Source organism: Festucalex cinctus, chromosome 7 (assembly GCF_051991245.1).
Source record: "Festucalex cinctus isolate MCC-2025b chromosome 7, RoL_Fcin_1.0, whole genome shotgun sequence".
NCBI classification, from domain to species: Eukaryota; Metazoa; Chordata; class Actinopteri; order Syngnathiformes; family Syngnathidae; genus Festucalex; species Festucalex cinctus.
In genome coordinates this window covers 2516033-2529547 of record NC_135417.1, presented here as the reverse complement: position 1 = coordinate 2529547, position 13515 = coordinate 2516033, and the positions used below count along the sequence as shown (strand labels likewise).

The following is a 13515-nucleotide window of genomic DNA, read 5'->3' as shown; positions in this document are numbered from 1 at the left end:
TGACACTCTGCTGCCCCCTTGTGACTTTGTAGCAACACACACTCATCGATGGAACGTCTGCATCATGCTACTGGCACACTCTGTGTACCTGATTTACTGCATCTATGAGCTGTGGTCAGTCATGGGAAGACAAAGATGATTTTGGATGTCAGGAAAGAATATATTTCATTTTGTCACACCACCCACACACGCACCGCCAGACCTTATCTTCCCGTCTTACTTTTTTTTGGGCAGATGATGAACGAGCATTGGGGTTAGGGGACAACGTGGCGCTAACATGGAGAAGATAAGCGCTCACCCCAGGGTCCTGAGTCCATTCCGAAGAGCCGACAAATGCACACATTTACTTACACACCTGCTTTGTGCTATTAATAACTCAGTAGATATAGCTCAGATAGAGCATATGTATGCTGCTATTGACTGTCAACCAGTCCAGAGACTTTATCAATAATCCTAAATGATTCATTCGTACTGTTTATAAATACGCATGAAGCCATTTTGTCATGTGTAGTTGATTCGAATGCTCTAAATCGGTGTTTCCGGACCTCGATTGAGCCAGGGCACTCATTTTACATTGGAAGAATGTCATCAAAAAATATACATACTACACACACAAAAATATGAGTACAAAAAAAATATGAATCATGATCTCATCTTACACAATGTGAAATGCCTTTTTATTTGAACACAGAAAGCCTTGACACATTTGTTTTATTTTTTTAATATGAACTGCAGCAGATTTATTGTGCTATAGGAATAACATTTGTTTTGCCTGTCACTATAAGTAGATGCCATAGATAGTCATTTTCACTCGACAGCAAACGGCAAAATGGCCGCCTTCTGATATTGATAAAAACGGCTGAATTTTGCTGCTTAACTCATATTGCAGCTCCAATATCTTGAACCAAAACAGCTTCCTGTTGATAATGAGCGTCAACCTGGTTTTGTCCTTTTTTGTGTGCAGTCTGCGCCGCGAGGGCTACACCATGCAGGTGAACGTCAACGACTACCTGGACATCTACTGCCCTCACTACAACGACAGCCAGCGCATGGTGGGCACCAGCGAGCAGTACATCCTCTACATGGTCAGCTACCGCGGCTACCGCAACTGCGACCCCCAGATGGGCTCCAAGAGGTGGGAGTGCAACCGGCCGCACGCCCCACACGCCCCCATCAAGTTCTCGGAGAAGTTCCAGCGCTACAGCGCCTTCTCTCTGGGCTACGAGTTCCACGTCGGGCACGAGTACTACTACATCTGTAAGGACTCAATCAGTCGCCATCCTCATCGTTTTATTCCATGGAATTGTTCAGATCTACAGGTCGGCGTTTTGTTTTTGTGTTTTTGTTACAGCCACACCGACTCATCATCACGGCCGCAGCTGCCTGAGATTACGCGTGTACGTCTGTTGCTCCACAGGTGAGTCTGGCAATTTTTACACCCACAACCAGCATTCGTTGGGGTTGGTCTGCCCACACAAAACACTAGTAAGTCTTTATGCTTCGCTGGAGACACCTGCTGGCTGCACCGCCACTAAAGAAAAGATTTGGATTAGAAGATTATTATTTTTTTACTTTTTTTGTCAGGTTTAAAGGGAACATTTTATGGAAAATTGACTTTTTAATTGCTTGTATGCAAATAGTCGGGTCCCTCAAGTTCCCGCCCTCCTATGAAGTGTGAAATTAAGCAATCAAGTAAACCTGAGCCTACTTCTCAAAAAGTATATGTGAGCAAGCCCTTCAAATTTCTATCCTACTGCTACTTGACAGTCGTGCTAACCAACTTTCTGCGCCCATGACTCGGTAACTAGGCTTGGCAAAGCTCCAGAGCCACTTTCAAGTGATGGCTAGAATCCTATGAAGGACCAAAATTGCTAAAATAAAAAAAAAATAAAAAATGACTAAATAAATATAAATAAATAAGTAAATACATACATAAATAAATACATGACAAAATTTGAAATAAAAATGGATATAAAAAATAATTCAAAAATTGAATAAAAAAATAATGGAAATAAAAGAACGAAAACAAACACAAATACATTTTAAAATAAATGTAAAAATAAATACAAAAATAAATACAGTATATAAATAGAATTAAATATCAATCACTAAATAAAAATGCTCCCACGACTTGCCACTTGAGTTGCTCGACAAAAAGTCGACAAGATAGTGGACAGTGGACAAGATAGTCGTCCATTGCTGGAGCTCTCCAATGCGAGCCGGCGAGACTTCCTTGTTCGCCGAGCCGCTCACTCGACCAATGAAAGGCAGTTTTGCAATAGCGGAGTCCAACCCAAGACACACTTAGGACCGGCCCCTCATTTGAATAACATTTCATCCTGCAGCATGAAATAAATGTGAGAGCAGAGCGCTTTTATTTTTTAATTGATTGATATTTAATTCTATTTATTTTTGTATTTATGTATTAAAAACTGCCCTAGTCACAATTTCCTTTTACATACCAAAATAGCAAACATTTTTATTTTTTCATCAAGCATCTCTAATTAATTGATACAATGAATGATGACTGACAGCAATAAACATGGCAAAATAATATCAAAATCTGTGGCAGAAACCGGAAGGTTGACGTTCCACCAACGCACATGCTCACTTGCTCCGCTCCCAGCCTCCAAAACTCGCTTACAAATCGAAATCTGGAAATCTGGTGAATTGTAGCATATTAAGTGAGTCAACAAACAATTCCTGTCAGTGCCCAAAAAAAAAACTATCAAACTAGTTGTCCTCTCCAGCAAACCTCCACTGGTCCAAAGTTCCTCCACAGAAGGGCGAAGGTGGAAGTTCCGCCTACACGCACTTGCTCATCCAATCACAAAACTAACAGCAGCGGCGTTAACTTTGTGATTGGCAGTCGACTTGTATAGATAGGATGGCGATGCTCATATCTGCTGCAGCTTTATCAAACTCATTGTGCTTTTTACCCTCTTTATTATTATTAACCTTTAACCTCTCTATCCCTCCCCCCCGCTCTCTATCCCTCCTTGTCAGAATCAATTTATTACCACAAAATGTGGTCAGTGGGTGGCTATGTATATGTCGTCTTAACCTCTCTCACCGGCTCTGCCACACAAACACACAGAGACGCACTTTGATCCCTGGCCTGTCTGCTCTTTTTAACTTAGCCACCCCTGGAATATTACCCTCTCCTCCCTGGCGGACTCCGTCGCCCTTCATCCCTTCTCACACAAAACATCACCCCCCTCTCCTCTTCCTCACAGTGCTGCCGCGGCTTGTCAGTCAGAGCAGAGCGCTCCTGGCCCTTTTGTTATCCCCGATGCTCTTTCCTTTGCTGCTCTCTTGCACGTGTCTGTCAAGCTCTCTGTTTAGAAGTAATTAAAATCCTTTTGGTCACAATCCTTTTAACCCTTGCGCCCTCATCCTTTCTCTCTCTCTCGTAGCCTCTGATGGAGACGACGAGCCCGAACCAACAGAGGCAGACTACACTCTTAGACCGGGCCTAAAAATGGACGACGTCGGTGAGTCATGTTCTTCTTTGCACCTGAGCGAGCGTGGAAAATATCTTTGAGGCATATCGGGATGTAACAAGACACACTCATACTTGTTCACGCTGGAATCACAGCTGGGACATCAGCATTCGTGCCAAATGTCAGAAACGAGCATGAATGTCATTTGTTCCTATAGGTGCAATTAACTTTACTAACAAGGCACGAATGGGCCTTCTCATATAGAAAAGGTTGAACTAACCATGAATTATTCATCCTCATGCCAAGTTTTGAGTTGATTTTTTTTGGGTGTGTTGAATGGGTATCTTCACAAGAATGTGTTGAAAGATTGTAAGGCAAGGCACCATTCTTTTTAAAGCACATTTCATACACAAGCTAACTCAATTTGCTTCAAATAACTAAAAGTACATTTAAAATGTACAAACAAATGAGGTAAAGAGTCTTCAATGCAAAGTAAAGAAATAAAAAGTATCTTACTGAAATGACTAAATTAAAAAAAAATGTACAGTGCAACAACAAGATTCTGGAAAAACGGATTTTAAAAATCCTTTAAAAGCTCTTAATCGTAAATTTTAACAAGCATTTAAAATCATTTACACTTGGGGCTGACTTGACTACTGTTGGCAGCGCATTCAAGTTGTGTGCAGCATAACACCTAAATGCTGCTTCACCATGTTTGCGTTGAACTCTGGCCTGAACTAATTGACACGAGCTTGCAGAGTTTATATTATATTATATAGACTTTATTTGTAAAAATCTGTTATCGATAACATGTTTTTAGCATTTTCATTGTTATTTTTTTACATTTTGTAATTTAAATTAGAGTATTATGATAGCACAGCATAGAATTTAGAGCTGTGGTTCAAACTTGACTTTTTACACATATTGATACACTTGATTGAATACACTTTTGAATTTACAGTAAAAGTCGAGCACTGAAGCAACCTGTTGTTCCATGGACACATAATGTTGCTTCGATTTTGTCTTTATCTTGACATCTCTGTCTGTTGGCATTGTGGCAAATTGCAGCCAATTGTGGAACTAACAGATTTAGTTTGAAAAGAAACATACAAAGGTTTGTTTTGAGTGCACTATTGTATTCCCGAATCCCGAAAACATATTTTTTTTTGTGCTGAGAGCTCATGTGCTTTTTTTGATTGACAGTTGAAAGCCCTCCAAGGATCTGGTGGGATATACAGCAGCCATCGGAGACTTTAAGCGGATATATTTTTGTGGTTCAAACATGTAGGATGTGTAGGCATAAGAAAGATGTGAGTGTAGTATTTTATTGACAGTTAACAGAAGAGCAGCGAGTGGTTTCGGCGGATTCAGAAGACACGCCCACAATGTTTGATAATGCATCTATACATCTATGTATATGCTAGGTGATTTATTTATTTTAATTCAATCGTTTCCCTTCCCCATACCGCAGTTTGTCTACAGCAAACAACAATATATAAGATCATATTTGATATCTATTATTTGACTGGTTGGACACCTTTGATATATAAACCGCGTCTGTCAAACATGATGAGTCAATTTGAGACTATTGGCTTCGACTTAATTGCATTGTGAGTGTATACAGAGAGGTTGGATTGCTTCCACTAAGTTACAACATATTGGCAAGCCGTATGTTGCGCAGGGTTATACAGCAGTTGATGTCACAGGAATGATGCGAAATCTGTCAGCGCTGATTTAACGTTGGCAGCCAAGCGGGTAGTAAATCGCTACGTGACAGACACAATTAAACGTCTCCCCCGATGGTGCGCTAGGTAGCTTCACGGCGACAAAAACAACAACAACAATGTGCACCCGTCCAGGTCTCGTTCCGCAAGCAGCCACGTGGGCATCAATCCTCATCCTGTCAAGTGTTTGCACTCTTCCGTGGCAGCTTGTAAAATATGCTTGCTATTAATCTGTGTGCGTGCCTCATAAATCAGTCTGTTTTCATAGCTGCCATGAGAAAAGTCGGCACTGCTGTGGCGAATGACTGCAGGTCATATGAACTCGCTGCGATGCCGATACGTTTAGCGAAAGTAGACAAGACTTTAGACCAGCTCGGAGCAGGTCTAAGTTGTGGCGCAGGTGGTGTAATGCGATTTTGGCGACTTTGTTCACCCAAAATAGCGCAAACACCCCTTTCTATAACTGCACTTATCTACAAAAATACCAAAAGAAGCGGAACTCCAGACTTGTGCTGGGCACAAAAATAGGGCCCTAAATTTTTAAAAGTCTACCAATGTGATAATTTGTTTCCTTCATAGGGTAAAGAACCATGCAATTTTAATTTTGTTTAGTCCCACAATGAGGAAATTCACACCATTAAAAAAAAGCCACATTGGACATCACCCCATCAATCAAAAAAATTAATAGATTATGTAAAAATTATAACATATTAATCCATACAGGAAAACTGTGGATTAATGTCACAGTTTTATTTAGATCCTATTAAAATTGTTTGTAACATCACCTGATGTCAATTAGGGATGTAAAAAAAAAAGTCAAGTTGCTTTCCATTTGTGCAGTTCTAGCACCCTCTACTGGCTAGTTTATTAGTGGAATTTAATTTTCATTAGGGATGTTTTGGCCTTCTTTGTTTAAAATCTATGCTAATTGTCAGATGAAGGGGAATCTAATTTGCTTGTGAAGCGATCAGTGTGTGCTTGCATTAGCAAATAAGTGTCTCAATATTGTTATTAGAGATTCTAGGTGGTTTATATGCATTTGTTTGTTTTTTGTTGATTGCCAGAGTAATGTATTGCAGTGAAGAGCGATTGCAGACAAATAAACGCACAAACAATCACATAAACATGCCTAACAAGTTAAGGCGTCTTCTCGAATGACAACCAATTACACTTGTCGCGACACATTTTTAATTACTGTTATTCACCTTTCACATTCAGGACACCAGCCAGTTCCAAATCAGCCTTCTCGTTGTCACAGTTTCCATTTCACTCAGCCTCCGTCTCTCTTACGACAGTTGCGCGATTGGATTTCATCTGGCGTGAACAACTCCCCGAGCAGCATGATGGTGCTCGTCTGCCCGTCACCGAGGGTCAGGTTTCAGCGTCTGACCAGCAGGTCCGGGCCATTAGCGGAGAAATCAGAAGCTTTTTCTTTAATGGGCTTTATTATCGCAGCAATTACCGCTGACGACGTGTTGGACGACCTCTTCCAGGAACATCAGGAGCGATGTCACTGATGAGAATGTAATGTTAGTCACGCGGATGCTTTTAGCATCGACGGGAGGCCGTTTACAGATCCAGAGCCTTTTTATTTTTAACTACAGTTCCATTGTCTACAACTTTGATTGAGTGTGACCTCTAAAGATGAACGCAATTCGTTCGGAGACTGGGGTTGACATCAAAGTTGTTCGCATAATAATGTAAAGAGAATTAATTTGGTCCTCAAGCTCTCATCATTACCAAAAACTAATTAACTGCACTAAGTAAAGTATGATTTGACATTCTTAACTCATTCAATCCCAAAAACATATAAAAACGTTTTTTTAATACTGTCCTTCACTCCCAAAAATGTTTTTTTTTGGTTTTTTTTGCAAGAGCATACAGAATGCTTTGATGCAGCTTCTGACATGAAGCGGTGGCTTAAGTTAATTGCTGCGCAAATTAAAAACTACAATATATATATATATATATATATATATATATATTTAATCTGGTTAAATAAAGGTTCAAAATAAATAAATAAATAAATTAATTAATAATACTAAAATAAAGGAATTCTGGTTGTTTGAATGAAAAACGGTCAACTTCCTGTTTCTTATTGTTTTGTGAATCTTCTTTTTTTTGTGCACGTCTGTTTGGCAGCATAGCACTGCCCCCTGATGGCGAAATTTTACACACCTGAAGGAGCTGCAATAAATTAATCATCATGAGTTTATTTAATCATCAATTAAATTATTTGCATTCTACTTATTACATGATTTTATATAGCACATTCTAGTACTTTTCCATCATCACGATTATTATTATTTATTTATTCATTCATTTTCATATTTTGATTAGATGAACTTTTTTCCTGGACTGTTTTTTAATATGAGCAATTAGCATTATATTGTGGTTTTTGTAAGTAATAATGCTGAACAAAATAATGCTCAGGGCTATGTGGTTAAAATGATGATGAAAATGATATCATAATGAACTGAATCGCTGAGTTCATCAGATTACCGAGTTCACAAGCAATCAGAAATGACAGCTGCTGTCTGGAATACTTCTGGCTGACATTTGAAGTGATCTTCACTGAGGTCGAAACAGGTTTCTGGCCCGTGTTGGGACTTGAATTTTCACATTTTCCCAGACTATAAAACTGTTATATAACTATTTAAATGGTTTTGCAAGACCGTATAGATGGCAAAAGTTCAGTGCTTGTTAAGTTTAGCCTGGGCTCTTCTTACATTTCTATTCAAACGGTGCAGTGTTGTTTGCTAACTCACTAGAATGCCCGAGGACACTTTTTTTTTTTTTTTTTTTTTTTCCCGACGACTGGATATGACCTCAAAGAAGATTTGTGCAGTCAAAACAGCTTTTCATCTATTTTCATTGCCCTGTTGGATCCAATTACATAACATTGTACAGGTTGAGAGTTTGAAATGATCTATTTCAATATGTTTTGTAAAGTATACCTGTAAAAGATGAATAGATAAGTACAAATAAAAGCTGTAACTGACAAAATGAAATCCATTACAAGAAGTGTATGAAAAACTGCTTTATGAACACGATGCTAACTTTTGACATACAGTACACTGTATGTGCTGCTGTTTTGGTTCGCAACAGAGTTCAAATGTTGTAAATATATATATCATTAGTCACTGTCAATCTGTAATTTTACATCAGCAGAAATGCTCATACGAGATATACTGCAGCGGTGGCAGACTGGAGTCGATTTTTAAAAGCAGGTGTCGGCCTGTCATTACATTAGTCTGCTGTCTGTGCGAGCCGCTGAGCAGCTGCCAGACTACAAGCATAATATCGGACTTTTTGATTTGAGCACCATTAAACATGAATAACAAAACGTCTGCTCCCCCGTCTCGTTAGTCGGCTTGGTCAAAAGGTGTGTCTGACCGCACGTCGCGAAGTACGGCGAGACAAAACTTCATATGCGGCAATATTTCGATGACATGGCCAGGTGCGTGTTTTTGTGTCTGCCAGGGAGTGTGTCAGTGCAGAACAATCGGCGCTCTATAATAACAGCTGACACGTGCTGCGTGTGTCACTCAGCCGCCCGTCTGCTTTATTTCGAAACATCACTGGAGACACCTGAACAATCTAATAAGAGCCAAGACATACTCTGCATTTATAAAAATATTGATGCGCACTTTTGATTGACACGGTCAGAATCGTATTTGTTTAACAATAAATTCATTCTGCTGAAAGTTTGCAGTGGTTTCTATTTTGCTACTGTACATAAAATGACCAAAATATTTGAAACAGCATTTTCTATACCATGTTTGGAACATGTATATTTCTAATGATATATTTTATTTTTAATTAATACCTCTAAATTCAATCTATTTAACCAAAGATATGATTGTGGTATGTTACATGTTTATTTTGATAGAACAGTATAATTTCTTTCATTTCATTCACAGTAAAATATTAGGCTTCTTCATTGATTGGTGATTGGGGAAATCACACAATTATACTGCGTAGCGGCATTCTGTTCTATGCAAAACTGCCCTCCAAAAGTTTGATTTCATTCGAAAATTAATCTGGGGAAAATATTTTTGCTGCCTGATGAAAACTTTGTATCTTCAAAAAGTGATTATTGTGGGAATGCTGAAAGCATCCCACAAATGTTATTCGGATTTTTGTTCTCCTCACTTTTTTTGCCGAAAAACAACTCCCACATCATACTTCCGATTTACACCGTTAATATTTCAACTTGCTTCAAAAATTCACGCATTCCGGGGTATATATCGTCTGACTCCACGTTACTTACAGTACTCGCACAATTTGACGTTAAATATCAACTTTTCCCCATTCATTTTCAATGGAACTTTTTCTAAGTCCCACTTTCCACGCCCACTTCCATACATACAACTAATGATCATTACCAGTTCTTTTTATTCATTTATCTTTCAACTTCAATTAAAACTTTGTTATTTTCACATCATTTATCTTTCAATTTACTTCATAAGCATCCAGCTTAACATTCAGCTATTGGCATTCAGCTTTCAGCATTCCCACGCAATTTCTCCAGAAATTGCACTTACTTTAGTTATTATTAATGTTGGGACAACATGTCGATACTGCTATGTATTAAATGTGCATTGATAGAATGTTTTGTCCTGGGGGCCATACAAAATTAATTTTAAATTATTATTACTGCGCCGTTCGTGTTCAAATATCAGTTGCTTAAAGCAACATAACACAACCACATAGATGCTATTCATTAGCATAAGTCTTAGCAGACTTATAGGCGGTTGTTTTAAATTAACGATATATAAATATTTTTGTTTTATGTTTCATTTAGCAGTAAACTTCAGCTGAGTGGCATTAAATAGCTTGAAGCCTCTAGATTTTTATTTTATATGAACATTACAAATACAACAGTATGCATTTTTTTTTTTGTAAATATAGAAAAACTCCAAGGTGAAGAAAACATAACAACAAAAACTAAACATCTGAATAGAGAAGTAGTATAAATTTGTTAAGTAAGTAAAGTCGACAGCCAGACAGACACCTGTGTGATTGCTGGCGGCTGCAGACGTGAAGATAAAATGAAGCTGATGTTTGGTTATTCATAACATCGGATCCAGACAGCCGGTTGACGCTCTTAACTCAACAACAGCTTTGACCTCCTTCCAAACTCCAACAACAAACAGCTAACTTGTCTTCATATTTACTGTCAATTGTATTTTGCACACGACAGCAGTGAATTCGGGTCATCCAATAAGTGTTTCCACATCACTTGAATAACCCGAGGGTATGAAAATGACAGTCCAGTGAAGGACTTGCAAGCAAAACATCACTATTAACCTAATTACTTAAGATAATGACGATGACAAACACCTCTTAAGTATCCACTTCAATTCAAACCGAAAGGTTGGTTTTCCTCAACAGTCAGCAAAAGTCATGTTTTTGTGGCTAGATTCACCCTCATTATGTGCATTTATACACTTTGCATTATGATTATTAATTATATTTGGCATGATATTGCGTGAGATTTGCTTTTTGATTTCAAACCTCACAGGTCACAGTTCATAGCTTGACCTGGTTTAAGTGTTTTTTTGTTTGTTTTGTTTTTATCAGCTGTATTGACACATTGTTATGAAAATATATATATATATATATATATATATATATATATATATATATATATATATATATATGCTTAAGTTTGAAAATGAAGAATGAAAATGCTTGAGGCTTGAATTGAATTTCATGATATTTATAAGGTTAGGTCATACGTGACAAAAACAATAGTGTTCAAGAATAAACGTGAATGGATATATGGGCGTAAGGCTATGATCAGTTTTGAGTCATTGAGTTTGAGCAGTATAAAATATTAAGTGTTAAAATCGAATGTTTTTATTGATCGTGATTTCAATCTCTATCAAGAATAATCATGATTATTATTTTTCCCATAATCGTCCGGCCCTATTTCACACTCTCGTCAAAACTCCGCACAGTAATTGAGATTCAAACCCTCAATCCCACTACTGCAAGGAAAAATAATCCTGACATTAATTTTTTCCCCTCTTCACTCCCTCAGATGAATTTAACCCTTCTGTCCCCAAGCTGGAGAAGAGCGTGAGCGGTAGCAGCCCGTCCCGGGACCGCCTCCTGCTCACCGTCACCATGCTGCTGCTGGCCGCGCTCTTCGTCTCCTAGCAACGGGCCGTCGCATCAGCGTCACCATGCCAACGAGCCTTCGGAGGGTGGACGGTACAGCGGCGGGCGGGACAGTGAAGATGCAGTCTGTGTAATGTGTGTCGTCTGTGTGTGCGCGTGGGTGTGTGTGTTGATTCATGCACGCCACACAAAGCATTTATAAAAGTGGCAACATCAGACTGAAATTATTAAATAATTGTAAAAAAGAAAAAAAAAAGAAAAAAAAAACACATCATTAAATCCACCCACGCATTTGATTGGCTGATTCACTTCCTGTTGATTCGTTGCCATGGTTTCACACAACGGGACAAATTGAACTCAAGTGAACTGAATCGAATGGATTTTTAGGGGGAACATTGCGGAAAGGACTTTTTTTTTCCCCAAGCAGAAGATAGTTCATGAACACAACATGGGACTCCTGTTTTTTTTCCGTCATTTCCACTTTAAACGGGGGGGAACATTCGCAAAAGCATTTAAATGTCCGAGGTTAACAAAGCACATGCGTCAGTCGCGACGGATCATCCCTGCAAGTGAACACTCAGCAATACCGAGGAGGGATGACGGAGTGCGTTGGTGTTGCTATGCTCGACCACAATCTCATTGGCCATTTTGTGTGTACGCGTGCGTGGGCGTGTGAGCGGATACAAACATCCCGGCAACACATCCACACACTTTTCATCATTCAAATGCAAAAATTGATTGAAAAAAAAAAAAATGCAATGTGGTGGGGAGGTTGTGTCCAGCCAAAAGCCAACCACTACTACTACGATAACAACTGCTTTACTAAGGAGAGCGTTCCCATGGCAACTAGAACCTTATTTTACCATGGTTACCACCCCCCTGCCAGCCAACCATTACGGACTCAAGTTGGGACGCCCTGACGGACTCTCTCGCTTACCCCCCATCACTATCATATGAGGCGTTCAGGTGTGCTTGTAAATGTCAAGACCGGATGGCGGATGGACATTTAAATGTTTTGAAATGTAATGAAAGTGGGTTCTTTTCTACGAACTTGAAACTCAGTGTCCTTCAGTGTAGCTTTTGTTTGATTTATTTTTTTTTTTTGAAATATTATTATTATGTTTCTGTGACGTGTCTTTGTTAATGGTGATGGAATACGATGGAGCCGCCATATGTCAACTTGGGCTGCATGCAGACTGGTTATCAAACCTCGAGGTTGTTTAGTGTTTAGCACAAGTTTCATTTCAATCCAACTGGTTCTTCTACTTAAAATCGAGCTTGAAACATCTTCACACATTTTGTTGGGAATATAGTGAAACCTCTGAAGTTGAACACAATGGATTTTTCTGCCATTTTGTTTGGAAATTGAATTTAACTATCCCAGGGTCAGAATGTGGCCATTATAGAACTTTTATTGACTGGCAGCGGTTTTCGAAACTGAGTCTTTCAAAACCCACCTTCCTTTCACCAGAAAAAAATGTTTGTTCTAGCTTTTTCCATTAACTGTATATATATATATATATATATATATATGGGAACATACATAAACGGCTGGTTGGATTCCAGCTGACGAATAATAAATGAATAAATCAAACAAATAAAATAAAGCCCACTGCAGTGAATGTGTAAATGTAATTATTTTTAAGCAACTTTCTGGAATGTAGTTTGATGTGGTTTGGGGTACTTCCTGCTCCAAAAATTGTGTGGGAAGTCTGTAGGTAAACCAAATCTAATAAATGTTATGCAAAGGAGAAAAAAAAATGATTGTAATAGCAAAATATAAACATATCCTTACTCTAATTTATGGGGAAGGGTACTCTTATTGATACAGCAGCTTCTCTACATATGCATTGACAATATGCATGTTTCTGGAGTAAACCAGCTCCCCACAGTTTACAGTGAGAATTAACAAAAATGGACCTTGCTCTTGTTTTCTGACTATATATTGTTTGTCTGCACTATGTTTTAAACATACATACATATATATATATATATATATATATATATATATATATATATATATATATATATATATATATATATATATATATATATATATATGTTAATATACATACTATATAATTTTCTAGCTTGTGAAAAAGAACACTGTAAAAATATATCTACATTATATACTCTAAAATTTCAGGGGTGCTATTGTTCACTTTGGTGGTGCTTCAGCACCCCCAAAAATGGGAAAAATACAAGGGCAGGATCACAAT

General features: G+C 38.3%; 1 protein-coding gene across 6 annotated transcripts in view; it reads left to right on the top strand.

Annotated features, from left to right (window-relative positions):
• efna3b (ephrin-A3b) overlaps positions 1–12395 on the top strand; it is a 102158-nt gene extending 89763 nt beyond the window's left edge. For all 6 annotated transcript variants that reach the window (XM_077526376.1, XM_077526374.1, XM_077526375.1 and 3 more), the window contains 4 exons: positions 965–1257; positions 1352–1417; positions 3417–3494; positions 11217–12395. In XM_077526376.1, coding sequence (XP_077382502.1) covers positions 965–1257; positions 1352–1417; positions 3417–3494; positions 11217–11335 — 556 coding nt within the window. In that variant the 3' untranslated portion in view covers positions 11336–12395. The remainder of the gene's footprint in view (positions 1–964; positions 1258–1351; positions 1418–3416; positions 3495–11216) is intronic.
• Positions 12396–13515: the final 1120 nt, after the last annotated feature.